The sequence below is a fragment of the Xenopus laevis genome, chromosome 3L (genome assembly GCF_017654675.1).
Source record: "Xenopus laevis strain J_2021 chromosome 3L, Xenopus_laevis_v10.1, whole genome shotgun sequence".
Taxonomy (NCBI): Eukaryota; Metazoa; Chordata; class Amphibia; order Anura; family Pipidae; genus Xenopus; species Xenopus laevis.
Window position 1 is genome coordinate 139,490,088 of NC_054375.1, and position 17,155 is coordinate 139,507,242.

General features: G+C 42.1%; 1 protein-coding gene across 1 annotated transcript in view; it reads left to right on the forward strand.

The window, feature by feature from the left end:
* Window positions 1-17,155, forward strand: part of inpp5a.2.L (inositol polyphosphate-5-phosphatase, 40kDa, gene 2 L homeolog) — a 48,661-nt gene that overhangs the window by 15,866 nt on the left and 15,640 nt on the right. The window contains exons 4-5 of the mRNA XM_018253541.2: window positions 1,418-1,518; window positions 3,795-3,882. Coding sequence (XP_018109030.1) covers window positions 1,418-1,518; window positions 3,795-3,882 — 189 coding nt within the window. The remainder of the gene's footprint in view (window positions 1-1,417; window positions 1,519-3,794; window positions 3,883-17,155) is intronic.

Below are 17,155 nucleotides of genomic sequence, written 5' to 3' on the forward strand. Positions count from 1 at the left end.
TTTATTCACCATATACAGTATGTCAATGATGAATGAATGATGATGATATAGTGAATAAAGTAGCCCCTCTTGTAAAATATAAGGATATTATGTTACCGAGGAGTTTCATGACCATATAAAAGCATGAGGCTGAAGGCCGAGTGTTTTTATACAGGGCATGAAACTCCAAGGTAACTTCTAATATCCTCATATTTTGCAACAGGGGGTACTTTATTTATTATAATACACAAATTTCAGTGAACCATGTGACAGAAATGATATCACTACTCACCGTTTATAACTGATGACATCAGAACTCACTGTTTATAACTGATGACATCAGAACTCACCATTTATAACGGATGACATCAGAACACACCGTTTATAACTGGTGACATCAGAACTCACCATTTATAACTGATGACATCAGAACTCACCGTTTATAAGGAAATAATTTACAAGATATTCATGGCTTTTGTGTATTATATTCTTATAAATGGTGCTTAGTGATGCCATCAGTTATAATCGGTGCTCAGTGATGTAATTTGTGTCATACGACTCACTGAAACCTGTGTATTATAGAAAATAACATTCCCACTTATTGTAAAATATAAAGATACAGGTATAGGATCCAGAAATCCATTATACAGAAAGCTCCAAATTACGGAGAGGCCGTCTCCCATAGACTCCATTATATCCAAATAATAAAATTACTAAAAATAATTTCCTTTTTCTCTGTAATACTAAAACAGTAGCTTGTACTTGATACAAACTAAGATATAATTAATCCTTATTGGAAGCAAAACCAGCCTATTGGGTTTATTTAATGTTTCCATGAATTTCTAGTAGACTTAAGGTATGAAGATACAAATTACGGAAAGATCCATTATCCACAAAAACTCCAGGTCCTGTGCATTCTGGATAACAGGTCCCTTATCTGTATTAGAAGTAATCTCATAGTTCCGAGGCCTAAATAACTAAGCCTTTTGCCGTGTGCCTTCATATGACCATAAAACTACTTATTTTACAATAGGGGTACATCATTCCCATTATATAATATATGAATTCCCTGTTAAAGGATAGGACTACACAGACATTTACGGCGCGATCCGACACGCTGCAACAAAACGCATGTGACAAATCGCATGTGACAAATTGCATGCGACGGAAATAAGGTAAGAGATAGAAATGTCGGATGAAGTCGCAGCGTTAATCCGACGCGACACGACTGTGGGATGCAGACGCAATAAAGCTTTTCCAGCTGCTTCACCTAGCAGCCCTTATAGCAAGCACTTCATTGTATGTTGTTATGGCTTGAGTCCTCAGGGAGCCCCAGTGCACTATATGGATTTTACAGAACAGAATTATCCTTTAGTTATACCTACTGTGTAGAATATATAGAACCTCACTGACTCATCCTTGCTGCTTTCTCCCTCAGACAATCCAGAGATACAACCCGGAATTCATTGCACTGCATTTGCAGGAGTTTGGGGGCAAGGAATATGAGAAGAACATGGAAGCTGCAGAAAACCTTATTAGGTATCAGGCTTGTTGTCATCACCTAAAAAATGTCCCAGCTAATCCGGGTAACCATTAAAATGGGTTCTGGCAAGTTGTGTTAAAGGGGTGGTTCACCTTTAAAGGGATACTGTCATGGGAAAACATGTTTTTTTTTTTCAAAACGCACCAGTTAATAGTGCTGCTCCAGCAGAATTCTGCACTGAAATCCCTTTTTTAAAAGAGCAAACAGATTTTGTTGTTTTCAATTTTGAAATCTGACATGGGGCTAGACATATTGACAATTTCCCAGCTGCCTCCAGTCATGTGACTTGTGCTCTGATAAACTTCAATCACTCTTTACTGCTGTACTGCAAGTTGGAGTGATATCACCCCCTCCCTTTCTCTCCCCTGCAGCCTAACAACAGGGCTTTGCCCGAAACATGTAGTGAGAATAAAACACATTTTTTGCAGTAAACCTGCGAGTGCCTGGCTCAATTTTCGGTTTATTATAACAGAACAATGGGAAGGTAACGAGATAGCAGCTCCCAAACATAAGATAACAGCTGCCTGGTAGATCTAAGAACAGCACTCAATAGTAGAAGCCAAGTCCAACTGAGACTGATTCAGTTACATTAAGTAGGAAAAATAGCCTGCCAGAAAGTTAATTCCATCCTAAAGTGCAGGCACAAGTCACATGACTGGGGGCAGCTGGAAAACTGACAATGTCTAGCCCCATGTCAGACTTCAAAATTGAATATAAAAAAATCTGTTTGCTCTTTTGAGAAATGGATTTCAGTGCAGAATTCTGCTGGAGCAGCATACTATACTATACTCTCTTCTTCCATTATGAAGCCTCTTTGTTCCCATAAAGAAATAGGGAATGACCATGAAATAAGTTAGAAGCAAGAGGCCCACTGACAACTGGGCCCACCGGGAGTATTTTTCTAAAGTGTTTTTTCTCTTTTTATATAAATATAGTTCAGCATCACTCAGCAGGGAGCCTTATAAAACATTATGTGCAGTTTTACAGGATTTGCAGCTGTATAACTGCTTTATCCCACAAATGGGATCGTCCACTTCAGAAGTGATGGTGATTCTGCACCAATGTACATCACAGTTCTCTGCTGTGAGTTTGCTGGAGCATAGTGACCTCTGAATGCTTCAGCCAAGTAAATTGGAGGGGGGCCAACACACAGCCCAGCAATTGTCCGCTTTTACCCTTTTCTTTGAAGGGCGATGAAATCATTTACCCAAAGGCACGTGAGGTTAACAAATAGTAACCAGGATCTGGGCCCTGAAATCCCTCTAAGACGGATCCTTTTCCCAGGCGAAACTATTCCTTTTCCATAAAACTTTAGTATAATTATGGATTTACAGTATAATGTCCCAAAAGTCACTGAAAGCAGCCAAACCATGTATCACTGCCTGGCATTCAGTTGAAAATCTGCTTAGAATTGGCCACTCTATAACATACTAATAATTCATTTAAAGGTTAACCCCTTTAAAGGGTTTGTCCAACTTTAAGGGCTCTTACTGACGAGCGGTTGAAGCTGCGCTCCCCTGCGTTCCGTTTTTCTGCGTTCAGCCGCAGGGAGCACAGGAATAGACGCATTTAGCTTTTTTCAATGGGGCTGTACTCACACAGGCGCGTGTAGGCGCCAAACGCAGGAAAAATGCAGCATGTTGCGTCTCAACCTGCGTTCGGCGCCTACACGCGCCTGTGTGAGTACAGCCCCATTGAAAAAAGCTAAATGCGTCTATTCCTGCGCTCCTGTGTGGCTGAACGCATAAAAACGGAACGCAGGGGAACGCAGCTTCAACCGCTCGTCAGTAAGAGCCCTAAATGTAACTTTTATTATGATGTGGAAAATGATATCCTTTTGTTTTTCATATTTTATAAAAAAAATCATTCGAAAACCATATAAAAGAAAAAACGAAGGCCAATTGAAAAGTTGCTTATTTTATAACATACTAAGAGTTAACTTAAAGGTGAACCACCCCTTTAAAACACTTACATTTTTTGGCTTTTTTTTTAAATTTATTTGCACATTTCGGACAAACCTGAGACAAATTGTTTCTGGTACCCTGGGGTGTGTGACTGAAGAGAAAGTCACATTCACATTTTATCCCAGCATTAACAAAGGGCAGTTGCTGCACCTCACAGTGCAAGCAGCACATTTGATTGGAGCAAAAGACAGGTGCAGGAGGGACATGTACATGTATTTATGCACTTTGCTCCATATTGTAAATCAGACCTGCTTTTTCCATGCTGAAAGTAGGCTCCCAACGTTGATTTTGATTGGCTGTTTTTACAGGATGCTGATAGAGAGTGAGGAGGTTTCATCGTATGACCGGGTGCAAGCATTCATAGACACGGATCACACCCAGCCAAACCGCTTTACTGTGAGTATCTGCTCTTTTTATTCATTGCTGAAACAAAGGCAGTTTAGAGCTTTACCAAGTAAACCCATTAGCAATTATTCTCAGGCTATTTACCTTTTTCTTTCATCTTTCTCTACTAAATGTGTAGCTTTTAAATTATATCCTTATAAACGGTGAGTTCTGATGTCATCAGTTATAAACGGTGAGTTCTGATGTCATTTCTGTCACATGACTCACTGAAATTTGTGTAGTATTAGATCAGGGGTCCCCAACCTTTTTTACCCGTGAGCCACATGCAAATGTAAAAAGAGTTGGGGAGCAACACAATCATGTAAAAGTCCCATGGGGTGCCAAACAAAGGCTGTGATTGGCTATTTGGTAGCCCCTCTGTGGACTTGAAGCCTACAGGAGGCTCTACTTGGCACTATATATAGTCTTTATGCAATTAAAATTTGCCTCCAAGCCAGAAATTCAAAAATAAGCACCTGCTTTGAGGACACAGAGAGCAACATCCATGGGGTCGGAGAGCAACATGTTGCTCGCGAGCTACTGGTTGGGGATCACTGTATTAGATATTGTGTTTTTATATGGTCATGAAACTCCTCGGTAGGTTATAATATCCTTATATTTTACAAGAGGGGGTACTTTATTCACTATATAATGACAACTTTGTAACACATAGAATATTTTTAAAGATGTAATTTTAAATATGTTTTAACACTATGTATTGCACAGGTCACTTTCCGGTGATGTAATTTCCTTAGTTGGTTAATTACTATTGGCTACTTATGTAGGGTGGAGTTGCCTTGAGAAAGATCCCTGAGTGGACCGAAATGTCAAGTTGGCTGGAAAGGCACAAACTTAATACAATCTAAAATCCCTGGAGTTGCTGGTCATTTGGAACAGTTTGTAACAGTATATGAAGCTTTACCGTGCACCCGGGTAATATACAAGAAACGGCGTGCCACCCAGACGGACGTGTGTGTGTGTGTATATATATATATGTATGTGTGTGTGTATATGTATGTGTGTGTATATATATATATATATATATATATATATATATATATATATATATATATATATATATATATATATATATATATATATATATATATATATATATATATACACACACACACACGTCATATGGGAACCCCTCTTAATTCTTTTTTTTTTTATCATTGGCTGAGCTTTCAACGTAGCAACTTCCTTTTAATATATATATGAAAACAGTAGTATTTCAGCAGTGACATGAAAGTTATTGGATTAACAGAAAATATGCAATATGCATCATAACAAAATTAGACAGGGGCATAAATTTGGGCACCCCAACAGAGATATGACATCAATACTTAGTTGAGCCTCCTTTTGCAAATGTAGCAGCCTCTAGACGCCTCCTATAGCCTTTGATGAGTGTCTGGATTCTGGATGGCGGTATTTTTGCAGGAACTCGGATGAAGCAGCGCATACTCCTCTCCTCACAGTTTAATAGTTTAAGCCCGGTGCACAGTGTAGAGGGCACGGCAACCCTCAGGCGGTATTTTTGACCATTCGTCCGTACAAAATCTCTTCATATGTTTATATACAGTCATATGACATAATGCACCTCTGAGCACTTTTGCAGTTTACATTATAAAAGGAAGGAGTATATGCAGGACTGAGGCAAAACTTATATTTATCCCTGCTCGTGTCCCCTCCTCCCTGACCAAAAGCGATGCTAAGATTAGTAAGTAAGATTGCGGCTGAGGAGGGGGGGGGATTACAGACCCCATGGTTCAGGCCCCTTTGACGGCAGGGTCAGCTTATAGTTACACCACTGCCTGACCCTGTGAGGAATTAGAGACTATTCAAAGGTCTATGCCTTTAATATAAAAAGAAGCAATTCATATAAAGGATAACACAGAATGCTGCAAGTGATATCAAGCCAAAATTGAATACAATTTTATATCTGAAGGGCACCGATGCACCCTCACGTGCCCACAAGAGGGCAGTGTATCACTCATCATATACACTGCAAGGGATTGTGCAACTTTTCTAAAAATGCTCTCATTTGTTCCTCAAGACAGGATTTTTTTCCAAATTGCTTTATTTTGGGGCTAAGGCAGAACATCTAGGTTCGGGCCACTATGGAGCATAGTTGCAGGCTGGAAGTTGAAGCATGGGAGTACAACATAGTAACCTGACTTCTAAAGTGCTCCTTAGTGAATCCTACCAGGCATTGAAGGTTGCTGTAGCCTAAAATTAAGACCCATCCTCAGGCTGCTGAGACCTAGTAATATCAGTATCTACTGAATCACAGTGCAATTTTAATGCAGAATAATTAGTGTGTGTGTGTATAAACAGTTATCCAGAAAGCTCCAAATTACAGGAATAAAACAGTAGCTTGTGCTTGATCCAAATCCAAAGCATTCTGGATAACAGATCCCAAACCTGTATTCCCTTGCTAAAAACACATACACAATGTTCCATCCTGTGGCAGAACTGCAGCCTCCCCCTCCGGAATGAAATTTGGGTTTGAATGCAGAAGCTTATCCCTCAACTAGGTAACAGTAGCACCAACGATAAGGGCAGAGACACGCTTAGATTTGGGGAGATAAGTCGCCCAGCGAGAAATCTCCTCTTCTTCGTGGCGACTAATCTCCCCGAACTGCCTTTCCGCCGGCTACAATGTAAATCGCCAACGGGATGGCAATTGGAGTGTTTCGTTTTCCGAAGTTGCCCGAAGTAAAACAAAGCACTCCGAGTGCCGTCATGCCAGCGATTTACATTCTAGCTGGCGGGAAGGCAGTTCGGGGAGATTAGTCACCCCGAAGAAGAGGAGATTTGTAGCTGTGCAACTAATCTCCCCGAATCTCTGCCCTTATACAATGGCCATTGAATCAATAGCTCCAGATTCAGATACACAATATTTAGACACTGCTTTGAATAATGACATCATCAAATTACCACCACAGAACAAAAAAAAAAGCAATATTCATTAACTAACGGCAAGCGGTGACACCACCAGATTAATTCACTGACTCAAAGGATGTGCGACAGCACCAGATTAATTCACCGCTGTGGCAACACCAGATAAATGACCGACCCAGGGAATGCACAAATACAAATCAATTTACTAGCACGCAGCACAAAGCGACCGGATTAATCTGACGACTATGGGGTTAGACAGCATGAGATTAACTGGAGGCAGCTGGGAAAAGACTACAGCACCAGATTCATTTACTCTCGCTGAGAACAGACGGGGCCATGTGAATGATCTCATCGGGGACCCCTCTCCAGATCAAAATATAAGTCTCCTTGCAGAATCACAACTACCAAGATGGCATCCCCCCTTTGCCCTCCCAGTAGTTCCACCACTGTTCACCTTTGAGTTAACTTTTAGTATAATGTAAGAGTCATACTATGAGACAATTTGCTATTCGTTTACATTATTTTATTACTTGTGGTTTTTGAGTTATTTAGCTTTTTATCTCAGCAATCTGGTTAATAGAGTCCAAATTCCCCTAGCAACCATGCACTGATTGGAATATGAGACTGGAATATGAACAGGAGAGGCCTGAATAGAAAGAGGAATAGAAAGATGAGTAATAAAAAGTAACAATAAATGTGTAGCCTTACAGAGCATTTCTTTTTTAGATAGGGTCAGTGACCCCCATTTGAAATCTGAAAAGAGACAGAAGAAGGCAAATGATTAAAAATAATATATAAAAAAAAGAAAAAAATGAAGTTGCTTAGAATTGACCATTCTATAACATACTAAAGTTAACTTACCACCCCTTTCAGTGTTGTTAAGCACTTTACCCCAGGATTCCTTTTGGAGAGGTACAGTTAGAGCAAGGGTTATTATTATTATTATTATTATTATTATTATTATTATTATTAACATGTATTTTTAGATCACCAACATATCGAAAATAATTGTGTTTATACAAAGAAATCACATGAATTACATGCCTAGAACATACAGAGTTACATATATAACAACCAGTACTGGTACAAAAGGAGGGGCAGGCCCTGTGCAAAAGAGCTTACAATCTAAAGGGGAAGGGAAAGACACACAAGGTGTGTCACATACAATGTCATTGTGCTTGCCCCAACGTCATTGAAATGCCCCCAACAACTGCCCCATGCCCCAACATCATTGACCAACCCCCCCTTTGCCTGGGTTTAACAACCAGCAAAGTTGATATTACACACAACTATCTATTCACTTGTGTGATTTTTAGTCACTTATCAAAGGGTGAACTCTCCTTTTTACTCATTGCACTGTGAAAATTGACTAAGTGCACTGTGGGAAGCCTGGAGCTAAAACCTGGATCAGATGTGGATGTAGCTCAAGGGTTAACCAGCATCCATCAATAGGCACAACTGTGCTTGATTTGATACAGAAGGTGGAAAGTACTGCACAGTGCCGAGTACAACTATACAGAATTAAAATGAGCACCCACCATTTGATGCAAGAAACTTTAATAAATGGGGTTTTTGGTAGGGAAATTTGTGGGACCCCAACTGCACTTGCAGATGGTGTTTTGTCAGACCGTGGGTGGTGTTTTGACACTGTGAGTGGTGTTTTGTCAGACCGTGGGTGGGGTTTTGTCAGACCGTGGGTGGTGTTTTGTCAGACTGTGAGTGGTGTTTTGTCAGACTGTGAGGGGTGTTTTGTCAGACTGTGAGTGGTATTTTGTAAGACTGTGAGTGGTGTTTTGTCAGACCGTGGGTGGTGTTTTGTCAGACTGTGGGTGGTGTTTTGTCAGACCGTGGGTGGTGTTTTGTCAGACCGTGGGTGGTGGTTTGTCAGACCGTGGGCGGTGTTTTGTCAGACCGTGGGTGGTGTTTTGTCAGACTGTGAGTGGTGTTTTGTCAGACCGTGAGTGGTGTTTTGACAGACTGTGAGTGGTGTTTTGACAGACTGTGAGTGGTGTTTTGTCAGACCGTGGGTGGTGTTTTGTCAGACTGTGAGTGGTGTTTTGTCAGACCGTGGGTGGTGTTTTGTCAGACCGTGGGTGGTGTTTTGTCAGACCGTGGGTGGTGTTATGTCAGACCGTGGGTGGTGTTATGTCAGACCGTGGGTGGTGTTTTGTCAGACCGTGGGTGGTGTTTTGTCAGACCGTGGGTGGTGTTTTGTCAGACCGTGAGTGGTGTTTTGACAGACTGTGAGTGGTGTTTTGCAGACTGTGAGTGGTGTTTTGACAGACTGTGAGTGGTGTTTTGACAGACTGTGAGTGGTTTTTTGACAGACCGTGAGTGGTGTTTTGTCAGACTGTGGGTGGTGTTTTGTCAGACCGTGGGTGGTGTTTTGTCAGACTCTGTGTGGTGTTTTGTCAGACTGTGAGTGGTGTTTTGTCAGACTGTGAGTGGTGTTTTGTCAGACTGTAAGTGGTGTTTTGTCAGACTGTAAGTGGTGTTTTGTCAGACTGTGAGTGGTGTTTTGTCAGACTGTGAGTGGTGTTTTGACAGACTGTGAGTGGTGTTTTGACAGACTGTGAGTGGTGTTTTGACAGACTGTGGGTGGTGTTTTGACAGACTGTGGGTGGTGTTTTGACAGACCGTGGGTGGTGTTTTGTCAGACCGTGGGTGGTGTTTTGTCAGACTATGAGTGGTATTTTGTCAGACTGTGAGTGGTGTTTTGTCTTGTCAGACTGTAAGTGGTGTTTTGGCATAATGGGGTGTTGTCAGGTAGTGATGTTTGGACCTGCCAAAAACCCACGGGTTGGGAGTGTTCGGACTGGTTACCGTGAAAAACCTTCCGGCTCATCAGTTTATAGACTCGCACCTGTCCCGTCCCTTTCGTGATGTCACCGTGGGGCAGGGTGGGCGCGGGTTAATAAATAGAGGGAACGGAGAGGACCGAGTTCGGGTTGTGAGGTGTTGGTTGCGGGTTAATGAAAACTCAACCCGCACATCACTATTGTCATGTACTACAGGGGTATAACCATCCATTCATAGGACAATTATTTTCATTGTGGTCTCATTCTCCTTGTTGGCAGGACTCACCTCCTAGGAGGACTAGGTGACTGCTGGACTAATAACTGGGGCTCCATGGGGGGGACGGGGACGCTGCTGAACTAGAAGTTAACATGGTTCCTAATGGCAATAAAGCACTAAGCAGCTAGTTCTCCATTGTTTCTTTTTAACCTGGCTTGTGATTCCTGATGGTGCCTCTGTACAAACCGTCCCTAAAAAAAGAATTAAATCAAGATGTAATGTACAAATACAGGGATAGAAAAGCATAAGGTCACAGGGGCAAACCCCCAGGCAATGTGAATCTGCACATGGAAACTTTCTTTGATCCGCAGAAGTTAGGGAAGTTATGCAGCGTATTTGTGCAAGGCGGGGGCCACATTTATCTCCCCCTCCTGTCTGCGGAAAGTTAATAAATTTAGCTCTAGATTAAAAGTATTGATCCTGTCAGCGGAGTGATAAATACTGAAAGGGAGGGAAGCGGAGCGAGAGGAGTGGGTATGAATTGTGGAGCCATCATTTGCCTGTACACTCCGGCTGAATATGTTCAGTTCTCTATGATGTGTATATACATCCAAATAAAAAACATATGCCTGTATACATATATAGGTATGGAATCCGTTATCTGGAAACCCATTATACGGGAAGGCCATCTCCCATAGTTTCCATTTTATCCAAATAATTCAATTTTTTTCTCTGTAATAATAAAAACAGTTCCTTGTACTTGGTCCAAACTAAGATAAGATTAATCCTTATTGGAGGCAAAACCAGCTTTTTGGGTTTATGTAATGTTTACATGATTTTCTAGTGGATTTAAAGAATGGAGATCCAAGTTACGGAAAGATCCGTTTACCGGAAAACTCCAGGTCCCAAGCATTCTGGATAACAAGTCCCAACAAATACAAAAAGTCCTCTGCACTCAACCCATTAACAATATATTAAGGACATTGAAATATGTTGTGCCTTAAAAATGCCTTACCCTTTAAACAAAACAGGGATTGTTTGTCCATATATTGCAATATTTTAAGATGGCCAACTACGTCAAAGTCATCCCATATCTGGCCAGTCCTACACTCAACTAAGCTCCCACCCTTCCCAGCTATAGTCAGGTGATCCCACTGGTGTCTAATAAAAGGGCAGCCAAGTTTGGGAGTTTAAACCTTGAAAGCAGCAAGTAAGTTACAGGTAAAACTTAGTCCCTGTGTAAAATGTATAATGAAGCAATAGAATTAATTAATCAGATGCAAGTTGAGTGTAGGACTGGCCATACCAGGGATGACTGTGACGTAGTTGGCCATCTTAAATTTATTGTAATATATGGACAAACAATCCCTGTTTTGTTTAAAGGGTAAGGCATTTTTCAGTAGCTTATGGCACAAAATGTTTCAATGTCCTTAATATATTGATAATGGGTTGAGTGCAGAGGACTCTTGTATTTGTCTATATGTATTTTGTGGTCTCAACCTCAATGCACCCCTGCTTAATGTTTTTAAAAATTAGTGGTGAGCACAACTGTCCCATGTTTGTGTGTGTGTGTATATATGCTTTTTATATATATATATATATATATATATAAGAAAAAATGAAACCGCACTCCTAGGACTTTAGTGAAAAACACATGGTAGGTTTATTTCAATGTTTCGGCTACTGCACTCGAGCCGTCTTCAGGAAGTGAAACCCCTAACCCCAACCACCACCTTTAACCCCAAAATTGGCGCCAAAATGCAGTGTGACATCATCATTACACCTATCAAAGCATTAAAAGACATCTTTGTGAATAATATTATAAAAACGATGCAATATAGATGCAGTAATAGCATGTGTAAACAAAGTGTGTGCGCTAACACGGGGCTCATAAAGAGCCTACGTGTGACTCATCAATGAAGTGACCCGTTATGTGATTAGAAAGGTGAGTGACAGCAACCACCCCCATTGTCGGATCCATAGGGGAGTATCGATAGTTCCTTATTCATTACACAGGAGGACGCACAGGCACATACCTTCTTGCATTTTCGCCCCTTAGACAGTGGTCGGACCAACTCACCGTACCCCTACTCCCTTTCATCGATCGCCTAGGTCAGCTGCCCAACGAAAGCCCTTCGAGCACATACTACCTTTCCGTCGGCTCGCTGACAGTATCTAGGACACACCTCCCGATACGTCACCGTGAGAGGGGTTCCCTGCTGTCAGGCCGAGTCCGGACTGTCAGTTTAGGTGCAGCGTCACGCTTAGTCCTTCCCATATTTAGACGTCACTCATCACAGGCAAGCCCTATTGGGAGCGCCGAGCCTGGTATAGTTCCTGGCCTTCGCTCACCAATTTTGCGGGCACCATGGCACTGTGTCTGCGATTTGATCGCTTTTAGAGAGTGTCTGTCATACATGGTAATCCCAAACAGCATAGTAGTGCTGACCTTCTGGGCCATTTCTCGCAGTTACCTGACCATTTGCCGAAGCCTGCTAGGGATTATAAGGATGGTTGGTCCGTCGCTCTGCCGAGGGCCGACCTACTGGCACTGTGGTCCATCTCTGGTATGGCAGGGGGGGTAGGCATGTCAAATTATATTAGAGAGGTTGGAAATAATCACATTATAATGGCTTAAAGAAGCAGAGGCACAAATTCTATCGGAGCTGGTGTTGCTAGGGAAGCACCCCCTAGTTACACGAAAAAATAAGTAAAAAAAACCTATTATATATCAAAAATAGCATGCAAAAGAAAGACAAGCAACATGTTAGCTAACTGTCCATCATCCAAGTCAGTCTATAGGGCGGTATTGTATAACAAAAGAAACATGGTTCGTAAGTATAATTCAGGCACACGGAAGTATGTATTATTTCGCCCGTGTATTTTAGAAGGCTAGATCCATGGCTTCCCTAGACAGATACTCATATAGACAGAATGGGTGGAGCATGTTAAGGATTAGTAAAAAGGGGACATTGGTAGGGTCTCATTTAGACCTTTTGGTGTCAAGGTTTCCAACTTGAAGATCCAAAGGGACTCCTTTTGTAGAAGTAAAAGGTTCCTATTGCCCCCTCTCTTGAGTGGAGGGACATGATCAATAATCATGTGTCTGAATTGGGGGAGCGTGTGGTTCATCTCCAGCCAATGCTTGGATACTGGCTGGTCCGCTTTGCCATTGGTTAATGCATTCCTTATCACACAGCGGTGATTGTTCATCCGTTCACGGTAGGTTGTGGAAGCTTTCCCAACATAATGCAGACCACACGGACACCAGATCATATATACCACATGGTCCGTAGTGCACGTAACCCGGTGGTTGATTTTAAATTTAGCTCCAGTTCGTGGGTGAGTGAAATGAGTGCCTTGTAGCATTCCACTGCAGGTACAACAATTAGCACATCTATAGCATCCATTTTTCAAAGGTCTTTCCAACCAGGTCATCTTTGTTGCAGCATTCTTGGATAAATCCTTGACCACTAGCATGTCGCTAAGGTTATCGCGCCCCCTTTATCAGCTTGTCTAATTATTAGTGATTTGTCTGCTCTCAGCGTCTTCATAGCTTCCCTTTCACCCTGAATCAGGTTGGAGTAATTTTGTAGCTTGTTCTGGTGTATTGTCGTACTGTCTTTAGTCAATAGGTGCGTAAATGTAGTAATCGAGGGGGCTGTATTTGGAGGATCAAATGTGCTTCTAGCTTTAAACTGTGGAGGGGGTTCCCGTTGTTTGTCTTTATAGTAGTCATGTAATTTTAACAGTCTCTTAAACTTGTGAATGTCCTGATATACCCCAAATGGAGTTGAATGATTGGTGGGTACAAACTTAAGGCCTCTGTTCAGTAAGCGGGATTCCCCCATAGTTAGCTTGTGTTGGGAAAGGTTAACCACTATGTTTTCCTCCTCCCCCTGCGTGGTGGTTTTCCTACAATGTTTTTTGCCGCCCCTCCTTGTTCTACCTCAGGAGACAAGACACATTTATTGACTCTTTTGAATGAAATTAGTGTCCCCCCAGGGAGCCTACTGGTCACTATGGATGTCTCCAGCCTATACACTGTGATCCCCCATGACAGTGGGATTGCAGCGTGTAGGTCGGCACTAGCAGACAGCCAACATGGGACACCCCCTGTTGATTTTCTAATATCACTTCTTGACTTAATACTCTCACACAACTACTTTACCTTTAAGGATGCTTTTTTCTTACAGAGCTCTGGGACAGCAATGGGGTCTAACGTAGCCCCGTCTTTTGCAAATCTGTTCATGCAACAATATGAAAGGGATTTTTTGCTACCCAGGGGAGGCACCAAAATTCTTTTTTACAAAAGATATATTGACGATCTGCTTTTCATCTGGGAAGGGACTGAAAACGAACTGTCAGGGCTATACCAAGAGTTAAATGGTTTAAATTCGCCAATCAGATTGACCATGACATATGACGCAGAACGGATCAACTTTCTAGATATCAGTATCTTTATAGATGGTGACAGACTGGGCACGACTTTATATAAGAAGCCTACAGACAGGAATAGTCTGATACATGCACACTCACATCATCCATCTCATATGTCTCGGGGGGTCCTGTATTCCCAGTTTCTAAGGATTATTAGAAATAACTCTGACCGGGATAGAGCCGAGCTACAACTTCAGACCCTGGCCCAACAGTTTGCTTCCAGAGGTTACACGGACACAATGATACAAGCTCAACTAGAGAGAGCGAAATCCCATACTCAGGAGTTACTTCTACAACATAAGAGGTCTACTTCCAAGACCACCCCTGATATCATTTTTTTGACAGAATGGTCGGATGCCAGTCTTCACGTCAAGAAAGCCTTAAAAGAGAGATGGGAGATCATTAATACTGATGCCAACTTACCCTTCCTTGGCAACAGGGACCCCATGGTGGCTTACAAGAGAGGGCGGAACCTTAGCGACATGCTAGTGGTCAAGGATTTATCCAAGAATGCTGCAACAAAGATGACCTGGTTGGAAAGACCTTTGAAAAATGGATGCTATAGATGTGCTAATTGTTGTACCTGCAGTGGAATGCTACAAGGCACTCATTTCACTCACCCACGAACTGGAGCTAAATTTAAAATCAACCACCGGGTTACGTGCACTACGGACCATGTGGTATATATGATCTGGTGTCCGTGTGGTCTGCATTATGTTGGGAAAGCTTCCACAACCTACCGTGAACGGATGAACAATCACCGCTGTGTGATAAGGAATGCATTAACCAATGGCAAAGCGGACCAGCCAGTATCCAAGCATTGGCTGGAGATGAACCACACGCTCCCCCAATTCAGACACATGATTATTGATCATGTCCCTCCACTCAAGAGAGGGGGCAATAGGAACCTTTTACTTCTACAAAAGGAGTCCCTTTGGATCTTCAAGTTGGAAACCTTGACACCAAAAGGTCTAAATGAGACCCTACCAATGTCCCCTTTTTACTAATCCTTAACATGCTCCACCCATTCTGTCTATATGAGTATCTGTCTAGGGAAGCCATGGATCTAGCCTTCTAAAATACACGGGCGAAATAATACATACTTCCGTGTGCCTGAATTATACTTACGAACCATGTTTCTTTTGTTATACAATACCGCCCTATAGACTGACTTGGATGATGGACAGTTAGCTAACATGTTGCTTGTCTTTCTTTTGCATGCTATTTTTGATATATAATAGGTTTTTTTGACTTATTTTTCGTGTAACTAGGGGGTGCTTCCCTAGCAACACCAGCTCCGATAGAATTTGTGCCTCTGTTTCTTTAAGCCATTATAATGTGATTATTTCCAACCTCTCTAATATAATTTGACATGCCTACCCCCCCGGCCATACCAGAGATGGACCACAGTGCCAGTAGGTCGGCCCTCGGCAGAGCGACGGACCAACCATCCTTATAATCCCTAGCAGGCTTCGGCAAATGGTCAGGTAACTGCGAGAAATGGCCCAGAAGGTCAGCACTACTATGCTGTTTGGGATTACCATGTATGACAGACACTCTCTAAAAGCGATCAAATCGCAGACACAGTGCCATGGTGCCCGCAAAATTGGTGAGCGAAGGCCAGGAACTATACCAGGCTCGGCGCTCCCAATAGGGCTTGCCTGTGATGAGTGACTGTCTAAATATGGGAAGTACTAAGCGTGACGCTGCACCTAAACTGACAGTCCGGACTCGGCCTGACAGCAGGGAACCCCTCTCACGGTGACGTATCGGGAGGTGTGTCCTAGATACTGTCAGCGAGCCGACGGAAAGGTAGTATGTGCTCGAAGGGCTTTCGTTGGGCAGCTGACCTAGGCGATCGATGAAAGGGAGTAGGGGTACGGTGAGTTGGTCCGACCACTGTCTAAGGGGCGAAAATGCAAGAAGGTATGTGCCTGTGCGTCCTCCTGTGTAATGAATAAGGAACTATCGATACTCCCCTATGGATCCGACAATGGGGGTGGTTGCTGTCACTCACCTTTCTAATCACATAACGGGTCACTTCATTGATGAGTCACACGTAGGCTGTTTATGAGCCCCGTGTTAGCGCACACACTTTGTTTACACATGCTATTACTGCATCTATATTGCATCGTTTTTATAATATTATTCACAAAGATGTCTTTTAATGCTTTGATAGGTGTAATGATGATGTCACACTGCATTTTGGCGCCAATTTTGGGGTTAAAGGTGGTGGTTGGGGTTAGGGGTTTCACTTCCTGAAGACGGCTCGAGTGCAGTAGCCGAAACATTGAAATAAACCTACCATGTGTTTTTCACTAAAGTCCTAGGAGTGCGGTTTCATTTTTTCTTTCGTATGCTATCTATAACCAGCACCCAGGCATTTTGTTGGTTGATTGGTGCACCAGCTCTGAACTATCTATATATATATATATATATATATATATATATATATATATATATATATATATATATATATATATATATATATATATATATATATATATATATATATATATATATATATATATATATATATATATATATATATATATATAATGTGTATATTGACTTTTCGAGTAGTGATGGGCGAATTTATATCCGCTGAAAATTTGCCTGTGAAAATTTTCGCCAGCGGCACAATTTCAACACCCGCGTCGAGTTTTTTGACGCCGGCAACGGTTCCGACGCCGGCACCAATTTAGACACCAGCACCCACTTTGACGCCGGCGAATAGTTGCCGGTGTCAAAATCACCAAATTTTTCGCCAGTTTGGTGAATTTTGCAGGAAATTTGCTAAATTCGTGGCGAATCGGGACAAATTCGCTCATCACTAATTTCGACCCTCAATGGGGTCTTTATCAAGATAGTCTTTGTTCTGACTATGAAGATTTTCATTCATCCAGGTCACCTATACTTAGATTTA